This window comes from Nanorana parkeri, unplaced genomic scaffold, assembly GCF_000935625.1.
Source record: "Nanorana parkeri isolate BGI_ZX_2015 unplaced genomic scaffold, ASM93562v1 scaffold1230, whole genome shotgun sequence".
Taxonomy (NCBI): domain Eukaryota; kingdom Metazoa; phylum Chordata; class Amphibia; order Anura; family Dicroglossidae; genus Nanorana; species Nanorana parkeri.
The window spans coordinates 256,834-279,868 of NW_017307498.1; the positions used below are offsets into that span (position 1 = coordinate 256,834).

Consider the following 23,035-nt stretch of genomic DNA (forward strand, 5'->3'; position numbering starts at 1 on the left):
ACCTCAGTACTTTTATACATGATCCCTGCAGCACGTGACCCCTCCCAGCACCGCCTTCCAGCAGTCACGCGCTCATTCCCGCCCCCTCTGTCCATATACCTCTGGAGCAGCATCGAGCTCCAGTCTCCATAGTTACACCAGAGCGGAGGATCCCGGAGCTCCCCTGGTTACCCTGGCAACGGAGGCGCCTGCATCGGCTCCCATATCAAGGAAGAGGTCCCGGTTTCCATAGCAACAGGGGGATGGAGTCTGAGCTGAAGATAGAGCGGCGGCGGATACAGGAGGCCGGCCAGGAGCAGTTGCTCCGCTTCTGGGATGAGCTGACAGCCGTCCAGAGGGATTCTCTGTTGGGGGAGCTACGGCTCCTGGAGCCCCGGGAGCTGAGGGAGCACTGCCACCGGGCACGGGAGGCCTATGTCCGGGAGAAGAGCTGTCCGCAGCGCCTGGATGACAGGATGTGCCCGGTGCCGGCAGAGTTCCTGGGCAGCGTGAAGAGGAGCGACCAGGGGCAGCTGCGAGCCTGGGAGGAGGAAGGTGAGGCTGCCCCGTGATTGGCCACACTGACCCTGACATGTCACGTGACTGATCCTTCTAAAGAGACCCTGTCACCTCTCTCTGCTGAACCCCCCACATTAGACGAAGATATCTGATTTTACTTTGACCTAATTTACTGCACTTGCAGCAAAACAACCAGAATTTCTAACCCTTTTCCACTCTACTAAAATTGTTTTCTTTTTTCTGTCCCCATTGGAGACATGTTACCTTACTTCCTATGCTGACAGGAAGTCAGGAAAAATCTCCCAAACAGGGACGGAGGTGGCAAAAAACTCAATAGGAAGGTTGTGTCTGCAGATGGGCTTTAAAACATTGCAGGTTTGGTAAGATCGAGAGCGGGGCGGGCAGGGGGGTCCGTCTTCTGACACATTTAGCTGTATTTTCATCATTTCATCACAGACCTGCTTAGAGCTCCATATGTAAAGTGTATATACAACGTTTCATGTTTACCCGGATTGAATACAATACTTTTTTTGAACTGACTAGAAAATAAATAATTTGTTTGGTTTCCTTTCGATGTTGTCCTTGTGTGATGCTCATCTGTAGCATGAAAGGCAGGCTTGCAAGCCGCAGGCTGACATCCTCGTAGCTGGCCCATTGTTTTCCTTCAATCTTCCTTCCTTGAATTGTTTCCAAGTGCAGTCCACATTGTGTGTAGGCGATAGAACTAGAAGACGATGAGCGTTTATTGTTGAGTGACTTATACATGTGACATTACTTTCATTAGAGCCGCTATGGTCACATGATCTGTGCGGTTAGGATGTGTGCCATTGTCATCTTGTGCATATGATGAAACTTGGTTAAAGCTGAACTCTAGAAGGACATAATAGACATAAATGAATGCAGCTCTGTCATCATTAAAGGAGAACTATGAGGTGAGTGCTTTTCACTCACCTCATAGTTCTAGCCGACCTGTGACAATGAGACTGTCACAGGTCGGCTCAGTAGATCTGGAGGTGAGCGAACACATACCGGCGTTCGCTCACCTCTTGATGCTGTCACGGCTCTCTGCCATGACAGGGGAGGGGCTGGCGGAACGGACAGGGGAGGGGGCGGGTACAGCTGGCTCTGCCTCTAGATAGGCAGAGCCAGCTTTCAGTGACGCAGCTGGGCGGATCCAGACATAATTGTCAGGATCCGCTTCAGCTGCGGCGTCTCAGTATACCGCGAGCTTCAGCTAGCGGTATACTGAGCCTAGGGTGACGGGAGGACGCTAGTTTGTGTCCTCCTGTTACCCTAAGGAGAACTATGGGGAAAAGCCCTAACCCCAGAGTTCTCCCTATAATACATCAGTACTTGTTTTGGAATGAACCTACTACATTCCCTGTACAGCAGGGCTGGAGTGTGAGAGGAAGAAGTAGCACAAGGAGCCAATCAGTTCATGATGATAGGAGGAGAGAAATGAGCTTATCACTGTGCTGCTTCTCTTTTCACTGTCCAGTCCCAGGGTGGGGAGGGGGGCCCAGGTCCGTCTGTGCCTTCTAGAAGGGGGTTGTCTAATGCTGGCCATGAGACTGAGGACATCTTGTGGTTGAATTGAAGTACTGCGGGGGAAATCTCTGCATTCAAAGTGACTATTTCAACCAAAGTTAATTTTTTGTATCTTTTTAATGATGGGCTATTCATTTTAATTGTGTTAGTTTTGGCTGGAGATCTTGTTTAAAGCCTAACTGCAGACCTTTTTTAGTTTGTTAGAATAGGGAGGAGCTACGACAGCTATCACTATGACACCCATTTAAGAAATGGGGGTAGCGGTTGTCACTAGGACAGGAAGGCACACACAGCAATAAAGACATTGTTAGACGTTCTTACCCTTCCTCATTCTACTAAATATGTGTTTGTCTGTGTCTCCGTTGAAGAAATTTCTCATCACTTCCTGTCCTAATGGGAAATGATGGGATATCTCCCCAAAGGGGATACAGGGAGCTGTAAAAATGTAACAGAGGTTTTAACCCTTCCGTGCTCTATCCAGAAAGTACATTTTGGCAGGAGTTAGGCTGTGATTTACCTTACTGTCCTGAGGGCTTTAGGTTCATTTTCCAAAGTGACACCATCTGCAAGGAGTCTGTGTGTTGTCCTTACCAAAAACAGAAAACCAAAAAGGGCGCAACACTAGGTAGGCTGACTGACCGGGTCGAACGACCCGGGGAATGTGACAGGGAAAATCATGTGACAATGGATGCAAAGGGCGAAAAACCAATGAATAGCTGAGGAAAACAAAAGGATGAGCACTTACATTTTAATCATGGGACCAGAGGATGGACGGCCGGTGTGAAGGATCGGGTCATCCGTGGTGTCTATCTGGAACTGATGTGCCGGAAGATGTGCATCCGCACGGGGGATGGGTCGTTCGACCCAGTCAGTCAGCCTACCTAGTGTTTCGCCCTTTTTGGTTTTCTGTTTTTGGTTTGCACATCCACAGGCACTCCTCCTGGGTTCCAGGGCTGCACATTATTTAGGGTCACACATTTTTTACCCCCTCAATATCACTACAAGAGCGCTGTTTGTACGATTTGTGTTTTTGTGTGTTTGTGTGTTGTCCTTGTCTTTGTGAAGGTTTCCTCTTAGTCCATGGCCATACTGGGGCCAGACAACTGGTATTTTTGGATATAGGTGAGCAATGGCAGCCTTGTATTTCTTTAATTTCAAGCTATTTTGTGTGTTTTCCCTCTTGTATATATCAGCTGTATGACAGGAAGGCTTTCCTCTGGATGCATGTGAATTTCTGATTTGTTTGGGTACATTGGCTGAATGGCTGGACCTCTTAAGGATTTATATACCTTTTTGTGTGAGTCCCTGTTTCTGAGTTGTCTTTGTTCTGTTTTATGCACCTTGTAATTTTCCATCTAGGTACACAGTCTGTATTCTTTACTGTAACAGCACTATAGACTATGGCGCTATATAGGAAAAGCCAACAACTTCTGTCACGTGATGTACCTTTTTATGTCTTGTTATTTCAGGTTTACATCAAATAGCCCAGAATAAGGTGGCGGTCTTGCTGCTTGCAGGGGGCCAAGGTACACGTCTTGGTGTGACGTACCCCAAAGGAATGTATAGCGTCAGCTTGCCCAGCGGTAAAACTTTGTACCAGATCCAGGCCGAGAGGATCATCCGACTGCAGCAACTGGCTGGAGAGAAACATGGTACTAAATGCTCTGTGCCGTGGTCAGTATTACATAGTAGAAGTAGTGCGTTGTATAACTGATACTACAATCTAATGGTGTTATACTGGTAAACAAAATATAGTCTACAGCAGGGGTGCCCATAAGGTCGATCGCGATCTACCAGTCGATCGCGTAGCGATCAGTGGTAGATCGCGATGGCCTCTCCTCCTGCCCGTGGTGCTTCTCTGGATCCACGCTGCTCTCCCCATCTGTATGCAGCGGGGATCCGAGAAGTGAAAGAAGTGCTGCAGCCCGCGGCGGAGGACGGATCCGCTGTCGCAGAACTAAGACTGAGCGGTGAGGAGAGAGACGCTCGGCCTCTCTCCCCTCACCGCTCGGCCTGAGTTCTGTGACAGCGGCTCCGCCACCCGCGGCTGCCACGCTTCTTTCACTACTCCTTGGATCCGCCTCTGCCCGGGAGAGCAGCGCGGATCCAGAGGAGAAGCTGAGCCCCCTGTGCGTGGCCGAGCAGCAGACGATCGGTACGTATCAGTGATATGTACCAAACCTCTGTGCAGGACAAACACTGGAGCGATCAGCTGATCACTCCAGTGTTTGTAAATAACTGGGGACACATAGTACTATCTGTCCCCAGTTATAAATGAACAGGATGTGATTTACATCACTTCCTGTTCATTCATGAGTTTCTCAATGGAAGCACTGACTACAGAGGCTCCTCCCCATTCAGAAACTGGATGATAGTAAAGTATTTTCTGAATGAATGGGAAGCCTCTGTGCTTTCGCTTCATTTAGAACAGAGGCTGCAGAAAAAGAGATTGAGGACTTTGTGACCTCAATTTCTTTTTCTATTTTAAAAGTGAAATATCAGGGGGCTGTTTAGACCCCTAATAATTCCCCCCATGCCCCCCCAAGAGTTAAAAAATAAATACAAATGAAATAAATAATAAAAATTAAAAGAAATCCTGGAGGCAGGGCACTGGGTGACATCGCACGCCTGTTTGGGGACGACGACACGGTTTTCTTTCTTGTCTTGGGCGCAAAAGAAGGAGCTGGCTACGGCTATGCTCCCACGGTGCTCGTGCGGCTGAATGTGGCAGATGGAAAGGGGCGGGACACCGCTCCCCATGTGCAACATCGGCTACACGAGCAACACAGGAGGACAGGACGCCGGGCCTCTAGGACGCACAAGCCAGACGACTCCCTGCGTTCAGGGGCGGGAGGGGATGTGGGGTTGTATTGTCAATGGCACCGCAGCCATGCCCCCCGCCCACAGTGCGATTGCCCGCACCCGGAAAGGCAGGCACATTAGTGCTTGCATTGCGGTCCACTGCGATCAGCAAAAATAGTGCCCGCAGCATTTTTACGAATCGCACTGGACTGGAACGCAGGCACTAACTTCAATGCACCGCCATGCCCCCTCCCGCCCCTGAATGCAGGTGTTTTTTCTTTGGTAGATCTCATTGAGCTCGTCATTTGAAAAGTAGATCTCCAGATGAAAAAATGTGGGCGTCCCTGGTCTACAGTGTAGACTCACCATTACATTTCTAGATCTCCTAGCTGAATTCAGACTTGGGGGGTTCGAGCCTAAGTAAATGTGGCTATATAGGGATGGATAGCTAGGAAAGGGGAAGCATATTTTCTTGATCTAAAAGGAGCTTAGTAGTAAAAGTCAAATGATACAGTCAAATGAGACTATGTAATCATATAGACAGGGCAACATTTTGTGTTCATGCCGGTCATCTCATAGTGTGAAGTATTGGTCATGATCTGACACACAGTGACTCTAGACATGCTGTAACTCCATGAAAATGTTAAAGGACAAGTGCACTAGTCCATCCTCCCTAGTTCTTCTAACCTTCCATAAAATCTTATCTTGCAGTGGGGCCCTCCCCACAATGCTAGAGTTAGATTCTTGTTCATTCTTGGGGTAGAAGAATAAGGTGTAATATTGACCTAACTCCCTGCTGCAACAGGCTCCCTCCATCTGTGTGACCGGTCCCCTAAAGTCTCTTGTATATACCAACATTTGCATCAAGTACAATGCAGGGCCAATAACCATACATTGTAAGTGACAAAATGGCAATGGCACGCTCACAGCCCAGAGCGTCTGAGACTAGAGGAGAGTAAAGGCCGTGACACACTGCACGCGGAGCGGTGGCGCGCTGCCTTTGCGAGCAGTGTGTCATGTCACTTTCTTCTCTGCACCTCAGCTTTCGAGAGCTCGCAGAGCTGAGCGTGCCGAGATTAACAATTTCAACTTCAGCCAATAGGCTCGCGCGTATAAACCGGTGCGACGGGATGCGACGTCTGGCCAGTTGTTACAGACGAGCCGATTGGCTGAAGGTGCAGTCAATCATCTGACTGCACTCAGCTCACACACTGCACGCGAAGCTCCGTGCCGGATAGCTTTGCTTCGCTCTGCAAGGCTTCGCGTGCAGTGTGTCACGGCCTTAAGTCACCAGCACAACAAAATCTTCATCATCAAAATGCCTTTATTGATGTTGGTGGATTATCAGGAGAAAGATGTTTTGGGACCATACAGGGTCCTTTCATCACTCAGGCCCCGTTCACATTGAGCGATTTATCGCGCGGTAATTCCCGCGATATCGTTGCTATTTAGCGCGCGATATCGCTCTTCAATGCTTTGCAATGGGGCAAAGGGTCCTGCTGTCGCGGGTCGTGTGTCGCTACAGCAGGACCCTTTTTGGAGCGGATTTTGCCGCGATTCAATAGTTTTTGATGCAAGCATTTGCGCAATATCGTGCAAAATGCAAATCGCGCGACAAACGCGCGATTTGCAAATCGCCAAGTGTGAATGGGGCCTTAGTGTGATAACTGTGACCCAGCGTAATGTAAAATCGAGACTATATCTACACAAAATGTGTATGATCTACAAAACATATTTTTGAAGTGTACTGTAGACAATACCAGATTATTTTAAAGCAGGACTCCAGGCGAAACTGTTCTTGACCCTTGCAGTGGGGCTATCCCCACACTCACTGGTGAGTGGTCACATCCTATACACAATGTATAGAACGCGAGGACGCTGAGGAACATTTCAATGCTGCAGTGTAGGAGACAGGCTGGAGGGAGGACCTTGGCAGCTGGCCACCTCCGAGGCTCAGGTAAATATAACTTTTTTTCGGCACCTTGACATAAATGATCTCTTAATCCTTGCAGTGCGGGGGAAGCCCCACTGCAAGGTTTAAGAACAGTTCTGCTTTAAAATAATGTATCCTGGTACAGAAAAGGTGTATGTTATTGTGCTATCATTAGCTTACAGTGACATGCTAAATAGACCTGTGAAAGGATTAAACATACTACAAAGACTAGCTCCATGGATTGATTGTTTGACTTAGGATGATACATTTCTTCCAGCTGTTATCCTGTGGGGATCCTAGTATGTCAGCTTGTTGGCTGACCTTATCTCATATTGACTAGTCCTTCTGGGGTTGGTGGAGGTCAGAGCAGAGCATATTGACTAGTCCTTCTGCGGGCAGAGCAGGTCAGACCAACACCCCTCCACAATGTTACGGACTTGAGCTCTTTCTAGATAATTCAAAGCCTTCTCAAATCAGGATGACGGTTCTGCTAGTCTGCCCTTGGTCTGTGGTCTGCTATATGATATAAAGTGGAAGTAAATTAAATAAATAAAGAGCCCCTAGACGCTTTTAACCCTAATGTGTTAGCGTGCACAGCATATTAGCACATTATGGCAGACTTACCTGCCAAAGCGATCCCCTGCTATGTCTGGGCTCTCCTTCCTTGTCAGTGCTTTCATCTTCATCCCGGTCTTCTTCTGGAATCAGAGTCTTTTACCTCTTGATTGGCCAGGGCCAGATGAAGTAACTGCTATACATGCACATGGGAGTCAATTTGTCTTGGCAAAGATCCTGCTGAGCGTGTACACTGAGCTGCCCATGCTGATGGGCAGATAGGAGGATGTATGGCAGAATAGACTTACACAGTCTTCTCTGTCAAATTAAGCCGTCTGTCAGCAGTTTTATATATTTAACACTCATCTTCCACTTTAAAGCTGAAAATATACATGTCACCCACATTTAGGGTGTATTATGAAACATGGAGGCATTCCACCCCAACCATGCCCCCCCCCCCCCCCCTCAACAGGGCTATGTGTAACCCGTGTCCACACAGCCACCTCATTCATTCACAGATCCATCACCATGCTTCTGTTCGATTGAGATCGATGAGTCCCTTTGCTGCAGTGGCAGATCGGACCTGTAGTCTCTCAATTCACAGATTCTGTGAATGGACTTCCAGATCCCTGCAGGGAGACCCATAGATCTCAATGGAGCACAAGCGCGAGGGTGTCATTATACTTGTAGTCCATTAATTGCTTCCTTGGGATGAACAGGAGCTGGAGGAAGAGTCTGCAGAAGCCCATGCATTGCACCCGGGATCCACTGATTGTGGGTGGGGTGCGTTGCTAAAAATGAATGGATGCACTCCGTGTGGGTGCATGTGTTCTTCTTTTGGAAAACGTGGACTACCGTATGCCTTTAATCAGAGGCCAGGTGTGTCATGTGTCTGGATCTGCAGTGTGGCAATGACAACATTGACTTTACATCATTATAAATCCTTTGTGAGCTTAAATAGCAAATATTCATGTAATTCAGTCGTGTATTTAACTGTTTACCTGGAGTTTCCCTTTAATTTGTGTAACCCAGGTGACATAATAGCCGGTGACTGTGAGCATGCATCTTATATTATGTTTCTACTGCTTAGGTACATCATGACAAGCGAGTTCACCTTGAACCCCACACAGACCTTTTTCGAGGAAAACAACTACTTTGGCGTGCAGCGGTCAGATGTGGTCATATTTGAGCAGAGGATGCTGCCCGCTGTTGACTTTGATGGAAAAGCTATTTTAGAACGCAAGGACAAGGTGGCAATGGCTCCAGGTACACGCTGGTTAAAGTCTGCTCTGTATATTTTCTTACCATTAGTAACTAAAAGGGACCCAGTCACTAGACCATTCATTTCCCATCAAGCTTCCCATTGGTTTATTTCATGCATATAAGGGAAGTTATTTATCTGTAGAAGGCTCCCTTGTGTAGACATCTAAAATCCCTGAGACTGCTGCTGGGTACCGCCATCTTAGATGTGATGTCACCAGCCCCAGCACACTCAGAGCTGTCACTCAATTGACACTTTATGGCAGACCGCGGTCAAGACACGGACCGAGTGGCAGTTCTGTCCAGACCGCAATCGCCTACCTGCACTGGGTTTTGGCTGCCTGATAGTGGATACACCAGCCTCCCTGCTTCAATCATTGGTTGCTAGAACCGCTGGCTTCCTAGTAACCCATAACGTCAGGCAGGGCAAGGACTAGAAGTGATATGGGTGGCTGTGCAGCCACCCAGATCACTTGTAGTAGCCTGCCATTGTGGGCCCCCCACGCCCCCATTGTGGTTTTCGGGGCCCCTGCTCATCTGGGGGGCCTGGGACCACGGCACACAGTGTCAGTATGGAGAGTGAAAGCAGACCGGGGAACGTCCTTTCCCCAATCTGCTCTGAGATCACTGAAGCATGCTTCAGACGTCAGAAACCAGCTGAAGTGCCAGGCAAACAGTAAATGAAGCACATTCCTGTGCTCGATCTTCTGTATTGGAGTGCAGGGTTTACATCTAATAGACCCTTGATGTCTCCATAAAGAGAACCTGTCCCCTCCAAATGTCACGTAGGGGCTTGTTAGTCCCTTTGTAATAGCAAAAGTTAAGTGAAAAATATTAAATAAAAAAGGTGATAGAGTAAAAAATTAAAACCAACCCTGCCGCCCCCACCATCTGATTCTAGTGAACACGTGTGGGTAAGGCATGCACATGTATGTAAACGGGGGAACTTCTAACAGTGACTGCTCTGTCTGGACTGCGACCACTGGGCCAGCACAGACATAATAAAAGATTGCCAGTGCCCACATGCGGCAAGAATCTGTATTCTTTTGGCTGGAATTATTGGTGGTTCTGGACAGCTGCAGCAATGGCAGGTTGACCAGAATTGCAGAGGTCTCCCGCTGCTCAATATACAGTATATCCGCACAACCAGTGCTTACCTAAGGCTGGGAAAAGATGACCAGCCCTGGATGCAATCTGTTTGCATCCAGGTTCAGTTATCTGTCCCTAGCCAGCACTACAAGACTTTTGTCTAGGGTTTTGGGTAGCCCCACTGCAAGGGTTCGGAAAGCTTTTACTTTAAGCAACTATGGGTTTAGGGTTTTGCGGATGCAGGTTTATTTTAATGTATTAATCCTTTTTTTCCTGTAGGTAGAACTCGATGAACTTGTCTTTTTTAAGCTAACTATGTAACTGACCGGGGAGACTTTTGATTCTTAGATTTATTTTAATAGCCCGAAGTGTCTAAAGAAGGGCTTATTCTTTTTGCCAGGCAACCGTCCCTCTTCCTCCTTCTCTTATCTGCTGATAGAATTTTGAAAGGAGGAATATGTCTATTTCCTGTAAGCAGTAGTTGTCAGTCATGGACTTCTTCTGTATTATCATAGACGTTTCTTCCTGTAAACAACAAGATTAGTTCTTCCATTAGGCACTGATGGCGATCAACATGCCCAGAGCTTACAAAGACGCAGGCAGTCTGGCATTGAAGGTTTGCATTATTTTAGATGGCAATGGAGGACTGTATAAAGCGCTAGCCGACAACCACATTCTGGAGGACATGGAGGCACGAGGCATTATGTACATCCATGTGTACTGTGTGGACAACATTCTGGTGAAGATGGCCGATCCTGTCTTTGTGGGCTTCTGCGTGTCCAAAAGTGCTGATTGCGGGGCTAAGGTGGGTGAAGTAACAGAGAAGTCGTCTAGTAGACAGAAACCTACATCAAGTTTACATTATTACTCAAGCCTCTGCTGGCAGGTTATGAGGGAGTCCCACAGCAGCTGGAGTGTGGGTAGTTTGATAGCATTTTAAAGGGGTTTTACTTTACCTGTAGCTTTATCTTCAATGTCTTACTGCATATAGAACTTCTGTGTAATTCAGCTTTTCAGGCCACAGATATGGGACCCGACTTGGTTTTCTTTTTTAGGCTTATTTCCTCTATTTTCATCTGGTAATCCTGCGAATAACACACATTCTTCCCATGCATGGCTATGTTTAATCCTCCACTGTATCTATGGAGGGGTCCACCCAGGCTGGACAACAGACATGTCTGCATTTGCCTGCCACCCCCTTTCCAGCCAGTGTCCCAGGTTGCTAACAGCTGGGCAGGAAGACGCGCTGTCTGGATGGCGACTATGCTAGGGACACCCCTGGCGAGCAGGAATATATATGACTTTTTAGTTATCCTTTCATCAGAGTACAGTCTCCTCTGCTGTCATCATCTACAGTCTAGCAGCATAATTTAGCATACATTTGTGTAGCAACCCCTCTTAGCTTTCAATCACAACTCTAACCAAAACTATTTACTGTATTTTGTTTTAAGCCGGAAAGACTTAGAGCCTCTTTAATGTTTTTTCATTGCCATTTTGCCCCTATGAGGAGAGTTCCCTTACGTGTGGTCAGGACAGTGATTGGAAACAAAGTGGAACAAAAGCAATAAACAAAAACACATTTGAACAGAATGGGGAAGAGTTAGAGCTATTGCTGTGTATGCCTTCCTGTCCTGGTGACAACCATTTCCCTAATTTCTTGTACTGGTGTTGCAGAGACAGGAAGTGAGGAAAACTTTACCTAAAAGGGTCACAGACAGAAAAATATGGGCGGGGTAAGGCCTAAAGTTTGCTATTGCCAAGGGACAGCAATGGCTGGTGATTCAATTATTTCATCCAGGTCTGCACGTACCCCTACAGTTTAATTTGTAGTCGCTGTACTGCAGATGGACAAATATGGCTGCCTCCTTGTATTGCACATATGACAGTAAACCATACATTCAAGTATTTTCTTTTTCACAAGCACACAGGCAAGATAATTTCAATGAAACCAATAACATTCACATAGACATAAGAAAAAACTGAAATAATGACAGATTATCTTTACATTATAATAATTGACTCCAACTAGAGGAAAGTTTGATGAATTTATAAAAGAAAAAGGTAAATGTCAGAGATCTGGGCTGGAATCTTGCATTGCTTAGACTGTTCTCCTCTTGGTTCATCAGGTGGTGGAGAAGGCTTACCCAGCAGAGCCTGTAGGGGTGGTGTGCCAAGTCGATGGCGTCTATCAGGTGGTGGAATATAGTGAGATTAATCCAAACACCGCCGAGAAACGGAACCCTAATGGCAGCCTGACATACAACGCTGGAAACATCTGCAATCATTTCTTTACCCTGGATTTCCTTAAAAGTGTGGCCGGGTATGTAACACTATTACCGGACAGTATGCCAACGAATGCTGCCGGCCAGTTAAATAAATGTCACCATATACTTATTTCTAAATATTTATACACCATCACCTTAGTTTGCCACATTTAACTAGGTACATAGATTGCGGCCCGTTAAAGTGGTTAAAACAAGAACATGTCTGCTGCAGCAGCCGTGTTCTTGGTACCGCGTTTACCAGCCAGTGATGGCGGTTAATGTACAAGCGATCCAGCGTTCTGTACAGCCGTCGGATCGTTTGTACCGTGCGGCGTGAAGTCTCCGGCTCTTATAGCCAGGAGATGAAGCTGGGGAAGCAGATCTCAGCTTCTTTGTGGTCCCTACTTGACATTAGAGGTCTGAAAGACCCCTGATGTCTCCGTAAAGAGGACCTGTCACACCCTATCTGCTATTACATTGGGTGCTTGTTAGCCCCCTATGTAATAGCAATAGGGTTAGTGTAAATAAAAAATAAAGTGTTTTAAAAGTTATAAAAATGAAAGTAACATAAAATAAAAAATGCAAAAAAAATTTTTTAAGCCCCCCCGCCCCCCACGTGCACGCACATACACACGTCGGTGCGCCTACGTGCAAAAACGACAAAAAAGCTTCACAGGAGGACGCAAATTTAAGGCTTGACATGTTTAATATCTATTTACCCGGAGTGACCCTGTCTTTTATATTTCACCAACAAATTGGGTATTATATTATGTTTCTGTGCACTAAATTTTAATTTAGTTTATTTTTTCCTAAAAATACCGGTATGATAAATATTTGCACGAAAACTGCGACGTAAAAAAATTGCAACTAGCATTTTTTTTAGTCTACACGGTCTCTGCTTTCAGAAAATATATAATTGTTTGGGGGTCTGGAGCTGTTTTCCAGCCAAACATTTATATTTTATCATGTGTGCGCAAATAGTAAGAAAATGCCCCGGACAGCAAGTGGTTAAAAGTTGTCAAGTGGTTGTCATTGTAAAAGTACCGTGATGACCCTACAGGTGAAACACAGAAAAGGTCTAAGCTACAGTAGATGTCCCAAAGCGTGTGTGTCATGTTTGATGGTTTTCTTGTCGCTCTGCTTTAGAAATACGTGTGCACACAACTGGTTTATTTCCATTACTCAATACATATGACTTCTCTTCATCAGGACACTGGAGTCACGCCTGGAATACCACGTCGCCATAAAAAAAGTACCATATGTGGACAATGAGGGAAACTTGGTGAAACCAGTACAACCCAATGGAATTAAAATGGAGAAGTTTGTGTTTGACGTCTTCCAGTTTGCCAAGTTAGTGTTCTTTCCCTACAATCTGACCATTGGCAGTAATGTTGTATATTGTATGAGCCGCTTGCTTGGGGAATGCTTATTTTTGTGTCCAACCCGGCAGCATTTACAGAATAGCAGGAGTTTAGCTGGCACTGCTTGCTCAGCATGAAGAAGGGGACCCTGTGTGGCCCCGAAACGTCGCTTTCATGGTGACATGCGTCAATAAAAGACATTTGTTTACCCTGTCCTTTTGGTGTGCTGGTGACATTCTGCTTCTTCAGTACAAATTAAAGGACACGTGTACTGCAGTGTGAACAGAACGTTTTGTTAAAAGTCTTGTTGGGCTCCAGGCTCCTTCTGGTGGGGTTTTAAAGCATAGATAAAGCCATTATTTATATCTTGGATAGAATAGGGAAGGGTTAAAACCACTGTCCGTTTTTTTTTGCTATCTGTCTCATTCGGGAGATTTCTTTTCACTTCCTGTCCTGTAGACTCAACAAGAAACAAGAGGATATTTTAAATGTGAAGTAAATCCCCACTTTTAGAGCTTTCATGGGGATTGGTGTTCCTATTAGAAGATTTCCCCTTTATTCCTGTTCTGGTGGAACTCAACATTTTGGATTTACACTCTGTCATTCCCGGTGACATTGGTGATCAGGACAGTTGGAGAGGGTGAATCTCCCTAACGGGGACACAAAAAGCAATGACACCCTAACATGGGTTCTAACCCCTCACCACTCTATCCAAATCTTGCCTATAGTTATACTTGAAATAACTAAAACCTTAGGCATTTGGTCATGTGGTTTTTGCTGAAGAGAAGAATCAGAATTCAGACTGGAGTCCTCATCTTTCAACAGAAATCACATGTCTAAATGCCAAGGTGTCTGGTCACATGACCTGTACAGGAGGGAACTTGTTAAAAACCTCTCTTAAGGAAAAGTAAATGTGTCAGCCCTTCTTTTACTCTTTATCTATTCATTTCAACAAGACCAGTTACTTTAGGGTGAACAGGTACTCCATTAGAACCCTTAACCCGTTCCCTGTCAGCACAATAACCCTTACGTAGCTGGCTTCAGAACCCTGTAAACAGACCGCTGGGACTCTGTTTACCTGTGTAAAGTAGACTGTCAGCTTTACACTGGAAGTGATTGTGGCAGCTGAGCTGCCGCCAGGTCACTTCCAGGGGCTGGTGAACAGGGTCCCTTGCCCGATACCACCACTTTTCTTACCAGGTTCCAATGCCCTTCCTGCAAGCCCAGGACAGGCATCAGGTGTGTTGGCGGGAAGATCCAAATGAACATCCATTCACCAATCTCCTCCCCACTGAATGGAGCCAGAAACGCATCACTTCCGGCTCCTCAGCTGTCATTCTCCGGCTAGAGAAGCTGATTTTGTTTCACTTTGTTACTGGGCCTGATTTCAAGGCTAAGCCTCACTAGCTACAAATCAATTAATGTGCACAATGCTGAAAGAACCAAATAATACATGTGTAATAATCAACAAGAACTATGTTCAAAGATAGATCATAGATCCTCAATAAGCTATAAACTAAATACATAAGTATTTAAACTGCAAAAGGAACTGAAGTGCAATTCAAAAGAACTTTAAGTCATAAGTAAGTGGTAACGGGTAGCAATCAGATTTTTTATAATGTGTATCAAGTGCAATATACAATCAGTGCAACCAAAGCAATGTGAACTTTCAATCAGAATTCTAATACTAAAAAAGTGACCTGTTGATCAATGACAACCAGTACATACCAGACTCAAGTGAGCTTTTCAGTCTGTAATATTGTCGATATCATTTTAGATCCACTAAAGATAAATGCTGTTCAGTTCTCTTGTGCCTCCCCACTTTGGGTAACTCGCCAGATGACATTGACCTAACATGAAAGATCTAAAAATGCTTCCCCAAACAGGGCAGTGTTCTACTCCTAGTATCCAAACCATTCTCAGAATCACAGATCACAATACCGCAAATTAATGTATCCGGAAAAGCAAAAACAGGAGAATCTTCATCATGTAAAACCACAACTTTGCTTTTTTTAAATTTGTTAAAAGAACTTACAATCTTAGTTGCTAGACCAGCACCTGTTCACTTGTCCAGCTCTGGTAATGACACCACTGACCCCGGCATTGAGCTGGTCAGTGAGGTCATCATGTATGGCGGATGTGGTCCACACAGTGGAATGGCAGTAGCCAGGACTTGTGGCATGCATTTGCAGAACATCTTAAGACCCCACATTTTCCACAAAAGTTGCAAGTTATTACCGTTACTAGCAGGGTGTCCTCCACGGACACCCTGCTAGTAACGGTAATAACTTGCAATGGTGGTTTTGAGTGTGTTATGACAAAGGTTGTAGCCTCCTTTTGTATGACATCAGCGGAATATCGTGTATCAAACGGGTCTTTTTTTTTCTATGATACAGAAACTTTGTGGCATTTGAAGTTATCAGGGAGGAAGAGTTCTCTCCTCTGAAGAACGCAGACAAAGCTGACAAGGACACCCCGACTACAGCAAGGCGTTCGCTCCTGTGGCAGCATTTCCGCTGGGCAGTGAAAGCTGGGGCCAAGTTTATAGATGCCAAGGGCCACCTACTAGAAGAAAGTTCCAGGTTAGTCCTTCACATATGCTCTAAGTCTATGAGCAATAAACAAATTACTATAATGGGGGTACAGCAGATATATCAGTCCTTTCATATCCATATGTCTTTCCATTCTCAGCAGAAACCCAGAACTAGAGGACCCGCCAGTGCTATGTGAGATTTCTCCATTGATCTCTTACTTTGGTGAGGTAAGCAATCGTTTCTACTACAAGCTGGGGCAGTTCTTTTTTCCAGCATGTTGTGCTAGCCAACTAAAAGGGCATTGCTGGGATTTAGGAAACCTTAAAGTGACACTAAACTCAGGAGTTTAAATCTTAAAAATGCATTCAAGTACCTTAACTATTAATAAAATTGTAGCAATTTGCGGCAAAGAGGCCACTGCAGGCATCTCTAGGTATCTGTTCTTCATACTAGTCAACAACTTTTTGTCTAAGTGATCGTCCCTTCATTGTAGCAGTGGGGTAGCCCCACTGCAAGGGTTAGTTTTTAAAAAAAACTAGAGTTCCACTTTAATGACATTACATACAGTATGGTAAGTCAGCAGGTGACACCATCTAGCTGCCAAGTGGCTCTGATTTTCCTCCTGATACCTTGTACACCTTGCTATCCCCCTATTTACATTTTGATAGTTGTCATTGCCCCATTTTGTAAATGGCTTAGAACTGAAAGCTGACAAAATTTAAGCCAATAGGTTCAATAGTTCAGACCATCCCATCTCTGAGCAGTTTTATGCGTACACAGCGGGGCATAAGAAGGATTGCTTCACAAGGGGACTGCCTAAAAGGAGTGGAAGAAGTCAAATAAATTTGGCATTAGTGGAATATGTAAACAAATGGACAGCAGATCTCATTATACATTGCAATATTAGTCCACATTGCTACCTGCATTTTATGACTCTTTAATAAAATGCAGACCACAATGTGGAGCCTGCAGTTTGTCATGTAGTTCTCTCTGCTTAACGCAGCAGAGAGAACCATGTGATTGGAGGAGAGGCTGGATATGACTATGGCAGATCACGTGACCAGGTTCTTCTCACAGCCTTTTTTTGCACTCTGCTGGCTTCTGAGTCCTGAAGCTAGCAGAAGGCTAAGCGTGGTAAAGTCCATACTACTGCTTTATAAATGGAGCCCTAAAATTAGAGACCTTGTTACTTTGCCTGAGCAAAGTGACAGTGTAGTAGGCTCCCTCAACCTTGTTATACTTGCCTTACCAGTGCTTTCTTGCCATTCTTGCTTTTGTTGTTATGTCAGCTGCACTGGAGGCAGGATCTGTGAGGGAGCCCTGGTAAGTTATCTCTGTGTGTAGGCGGCCAGCTACAGGACCTTTGCTTCCTCCTGTCACAGCTCTCAGCCAGCAGTAGTGATATCACCAAAGCTCCCTCCAGATCTCCTGAGACTAGCAGCATAGCTTTAGATCTCAACCTGGAGATTTACTGTACAGATTTGTAGCTGTAGGTACAGGATTGCCTAGGCACACTGGCATACCAGGGACTGCATTGCATTGGAGGAATTCTAAATATAAATCTGTCTGGTTACTGCACAGGAATAATGAATATTTCTAGATATCTATTTCTAGGTGTTAGAGATTTATATATTATGTTTACTTGTTGCTTGCTGCTGGTCTGTTTGACTCACCCCTGTACCTTGAGTTTGTGAGCCATTGATTAAACAGGTCCCACACTAAACATTTAGTCTGCCAGCCCTTGTTGTTACTGCCTGCACTTAAGCCTGCAAATCAGAAGATTTGTGAATTTGCATTTTGTGGTATGCCCCTATGTTGTGCGACATTTACAGGATAAGGAATGCACTGCATCCTGATAGCACCTGCATATGGGGCAGACTTGCACTACCAAAATAGAAATGTCACCAGCACACCCGTCCTTTTTAAGATAGCAAAAGCTTCATTTATTGAAGTTTTTTGTCATATGACCAAACAAGCAATTTTGGGACCGCACAGGGTCCCTTCATCTGGCTTTAGCATTGACCTGATGAAGGGACCCTGTGCGTTCCCTAAAGCGCTTGTTTGGTCATATGACAAAAAACTTCAATAAATGAAGCTTTTGCGATCTTAAAAGGACCGGTGTGCTGGTGACATTTCTACAATTTCGCTGACATTCGCGGCACCATCCGCAGTCACTGCAAGCACCCCACACTACAAGGGACATATCGGTAAGAAGTGCGACAAGGATAGTACTTATAGACTTGCACTACCAGTCCAATAATATCAGCCTGGCTGCCAATGGCACTGTCTGACAGCTGAGATGATCTTTTTCACCAAGACTCTGCTGTGTTAACAGACTGCTCATAGACAGGTACAGCACTAAACAATGTATTCTCTAACACTCTAACACTGAGAGGATAGCATCCTGTGGGTGGGAATGTTTGGTACACCCAGAGAGATTGCTTGCCACAGGGGCCTATGCCTGCCTTTCAGTATCAATGCCTGGCTGTCAGTATCCCTAAATCTGTGGACATATCTGTTGTGTAATACACACACAAGCAAGCAAGCAAGCAAGCATGTTGTCCTGTTTATATGTCCCCTGAGAAGAGAAAAGTTAAGGCCTGGCAGCTTTTGACCTGCATGCAACCCTGTTTGCTATGCTTAATGGTTCGTTTAACATTCAGCCATGCTTGTGAAGTACAAGACAGGCAATAGTTTACGCTATTCTCCTCTATTACAATCAGAGCCACACAGCGGCAGCACAGACACTATACACCCTCTACACACTGGTGATGTTTTATACAGATTCCTGTGAAATACTCCTATCAGTAATGTGTATAGTCTTCATAACACCCTGGATAGTATAATATGGTGTCCTTAACAGACAGGAAATGTACAATACTGGCCTGTCATCTAGTAATAGCTTTAAGGTAGGAATGTAAGAATGATGTTTACTGGGCTGAATATGTGGTTATTGACACCCCCTTAAGTCACACGGCTATGTTAAGAATTTAAATAAAATATGACCAGAGTTTACAGGTCATTAAAGTTGTCATTCTTAAATCCTTTGTCAAGTTTACATTTTTGTGAACTGCATTAAAGTGACATTAAAGTCAATTTTCACATTTTGGGACGGGAGCGTGTGCGGTGAAGACACAGGTAAGTTTAACCGCTTGAAGACCAGGTGTTTAGACCCCCTTCATGGCCAGGCCATTTTTCAGTGTTCAGCGCTGCAGTACTTTGACTGACATTTATTCCGTCATGCAACGCTGTACTGAAATGAATTTTATACCATTTTTTGGGGACAGATAGAGCTTTCTTATGGTGGTATTTAATAACCACTGCGGGTTTTATTTTATTTTTTACTATATTCAGGAGAAATTACTGAAAATTTTGGAAAAAAAAAAAAGGGTCACGTCGGGTAAATGGACACCAAAAATGTCAAGCTTAAAAATTGTGCGCAAAAAACTAGCATACCCAAAATTGGCCATAGGCGACGCTTTAAAAGCTTTTACCGCTCATCAGTTTATGAGCCCTGATTGATGGCCCTAGAATTATTGCTCTCACTGCGACGTTCGCGGCGATATGTAACATGTGCGGCGTAATGGGCGCAATCGTAGTTTTCGCAGGTATTCGCACCCAATGCATGTTTGCATGCGTGTATGTAGGGGTGGGGACTTAGAATTTAAAAAAACTAATTTTTATGTGTAACTTAAAAAAAATTTGGGGGGAAAGTTTAAATTTTTTTCCTATTTTTTTTGTTTTCACTAAACTTTATTGCTATCACAGAGGGGGCTAAGAAACCCCTCTATGTGATAGCAAAAGAGGTGACAGGTCCTCTTTATGGAGACATCAGGTGTCTCCAAGACCCCTAATGTCACCTAGGACCCCCCTGAAGAAGCTGATGAAGCAGAGATCTGCTTCATCAGCTTCTCTCCAGCATCTGAAGTTGGAGAGTGACACGAGAATGCGGAAGTGATGTCGTATACATCAGTTCTGCATTCTGACAGCGCAGAGGGGCCCGGAGGGAGATCGTGAACCGACCTCCCTCTGATCCCCTGTGACAGAGGCAGTATGATGTTCCCGTGCTCACACCGGAGCCAGGGACCAGCTTGACAGCAGGAGGGAGGGGGGGGGGGGGCGCACGTTACGGGACCTCATACAAGCGATCCGTGGCTCTATAGCCGGCGGATCGCTTGTATATTAACGGGCATCGCTGCCTGTTTTCAAATAACGGGCATTTCCTGCTCGCCTCGGCGGAAGTAAGAGGACGTGTATATACGCCCAGTTACATCCAAGAAGCTCCCGGCCGGCTGTGTATACACAACGGCCGGCCGGGAGGTAGTTAAACAGCTTTTAAAGCGTTGTTTTTTGTTTTTTTTACACTTTTTGCATATATCTACTGCTTGCTTGCAGTAGATCTATGCGAAAACACTGGAGGCTTTAATTATACTTTAAGTGCCAATGGCAGAATATAGATCTTAAAAATTGAGTTTTACCATTTTAACTACCTCCGGGCCGGCCGTAGTAAAAAAACGGCCAGCCAGGAGCTCTCTCGATCTGAGCGGGCGTCTCTAGACGGCGCGCGCGAGCGGGAAATGGCCGGTATTTAAAAACGGGCAGCGATGCCCGTTAATATACATGCGATCCGCCGGCTGTAGAGCCGGCCGATCGCATGTATGGGGTGCCGATCGGGTGTCCCCCCCCCATGTTGAAGCTCCCCAAGCCTTTTTATTAAAGAACCCTATACATACCTTTTGTCCTTCAGTCTTATAGCGCATCTGATGCCGTCACTTGTCTTTCCACTTCATTCTTGGTGGTGATGGGCAGGTATTCTTCCTGGACTGAGCGGCGGTTCTGTAATGACATGTGAGCACTGCTCGGTCCTAGAGTACTATGAGCTGATGCTCCCCCAGGGGGGTGTCAACGAGAAGATGAACTGGCATGAAATGGCCAGGAAGATGTGAGGGTAAATTGGCTGGAAGAGGACCGGCGGCGTTGGACCGAGCAGGAACCTGGGGACAGTGCTAGAGCCTTGAGAGGGTAAGTAAAGCATGGGCGCTTTTTTATTTAATAAAGGAAGGGGGTGGGACTAACAATTTCAAATAAAAATGAAACTTGAAGTTTTACTTCATTAGTGAAATGTTGACGGTCATGCTGATGCATTGGCTTTGATGGGGGTGATTTACTAAATGGGAAGAACGTGTTCATTGTGCAAAGAGAATTCACATAGTTTAGTGAACATTCATGTTGCAAAGTGAACAGCATATCCCTTCATAAATTACCCCCAGCTCTTCTTGGTCGGTCAATGACCCGGAACATGTATTGAGATAAATGATCTCACTCTTCAGATACTAACGGTTGTTGTGGGCTACGACTCAAAGTATTGACGCCAGACAAAGCCAGACAACACGTATTGCCTCTATACTTCTTTCATGGCACTTTTAAGCAGATTTCTGACCATATTCACTGATAAACAGATGACCACTAAAGGCAACATTTACACATTTGTGCATGATATAAAATAATCAAAATATGGAGCATTATCCCTCTTCTCTCTACCTCACCCCTTGGGGTACTTGCCCTAGTCGCCTTATTTTCAGAATGTATAATGTACTGCAGAAACATTGTTACTGTGCTTGGGGCTCAGTGCCTACTTAGTGTCAAGCGTTTCAGTACTTGACACCAAATATGTGAGCTACGACAGGTGGGCCCTTTTCAAAGCCCGAATATGACATAATACAAGGCGACCAACACATACACTTGAAATATGTTGCGTAACGTTCCTGACCAGTGGCAGATACGATGTTTTTTCTTTAGGATCGAACTATACAGCTGCGCCACTGAGTCTTGGTGCAGCCTGACTCGTCTGAGATTTTACTAAACTATTTGTTATGTTTGTTCTTTCATTGCAAATGCGTAACCACTGACTGCCTGCGTGCAGCCCTCTATGATAAGTGTGAGTGTCAGATTATTATTCTGTTTAATATACGCTGATTTAAAAAAAATAAAATAACATATGGAGCATTAAACAAGGAAAATCGTCTCAAAACTGGCTTTCCGGTCAATGGTAGAATGAAGATTTAATGTGTGTTTTCAATAAAATGTAAATGATAGTTTTGTCTTTAATTTGTTGGATGTCCTATTGGAACATAACGTAACTTTATTTTTACAAATATTTTCCATGTTTAGGACTTAGACTTGCACCTGAATAATAAGGACATCTCATCTCCCTACATACTGGATAGCCAGAGGTTGTAGATGGAATTGTAAGCTGGATCCATAAAAGAAGGAAATCTACAGAATGGAATATTCTTTGGTGCTATGGATTCTTACTGATGAAACGCTGCAGGTTAGAAGACTGATACCAGAAGTGCCTTACTCTATCAGTCCAGCATCGGCTGCACATGACGACTACATCCCAGCTTTAATTCGTTATTCATCATTCAGGGTGAAAGGATGATGTATTCTCAGTCCCAGCACCGCAGATCAGCCAGATTTTTAGCAAAAACAATAAACAAAATCTATAACTTTTTAGTATTTTCACTTCAATGTAGGGCAGTGTGATTATTGCAAGTTTGTTCTACACAAGCCAACCTCCTAGCTGGCTCTGATTTTCACTCCACCAGATGAGACAAGGAAGCAGCATGTCGAATCTCCAACAGGATGACGCATTTGGACATAGCTTCCTCTGTCTGAAATGCATCATCAGCTATCACCTGCATGCTGTAGTTGCAGAGATTATCATTTAAGGTTACTCTGTTACCCTGAGAATATTAAAGGGACCCTGTCATCTTAATAAAAAAATATCCAAATTAAAGCTCTCTGCAAGAGGCTCTTACTACTGCCCTTGTCTCCTACCTTCCCTGCAACCTAATACTGCAGCCACTGTTCGTGTCTTTCAGCATTCGACACCTCCGGGTGTGTTGTATGCCTGTGTCCCTTGGCAAGTGACATAGTTGTATCCTCTGAACCCTTTAAAACCCTTAGTCAATGCTGAGGCCTGAGTGTTTGTTGGCAGTATCTAATCACATAAGACGATGAGCCCACTATATATATATATAAAACCAAAGCATTTTCTATGCATTATTTGTATTTCTGACCTTTTTTTTTTTTTTTTTTAATGCTGATCTTGTTTTCCTTATGCAAGTTTAGTCCCACTTTAGTGGGAAGATTTTTCAATAAAGATGTGATTCACAAACTCAGTTTATT

At 44.9% G+C, this 23,035-nt stretch overlaps 1 protein-coding gene across 2 annotated transcripts; it reads left to right on the plus strand.

Annotated features, from left to right (window-relative positions):
- The first annotated feature begins 56 nt into the window (after nucleotides 1-56).
- Nucleotides 57-22,142, plus strand: UAP1L1 (UDP-N-acetylglucosamine pyrophosphorylase 1 like 1). Of its 2 annotated transcripts, none has more exons than XM_018568698.1 (9): nucleotides 57-534; nucleotides 3,516-3,720; nucleotides 8,427-8,602; nucleotides 10,318-10,490; nucleotides 11,812-12,005; nucleotides 13,159-13,299; nucleotides 15,707-15,892; nucleotides 16,002-16,071; nucleotides 22,016-22,142. In XM_018568698.1, exons 1-9 carry the CDS (start codon nucleotides 243-245, stop codon nucleotides 22,082-22,084), a joined length of 1,506 nt encoding a protein of 501 aa, XP_018424200.1. In that variant the 5' UTR covers nucleotides 57-242; the 3' UTR covers nucleotides 22,085-22,142. The 2 variants fall into 2 exon arrangements, with proteins under 2 accessions (XP_018424200.1, XP_018424199.1); XM_018568697.1 differs by having other exon boundaries at nucleotides 16,005-16,071.
- Nucleotides 22,143-23,035: the final 893 nt, after the last annotated feature.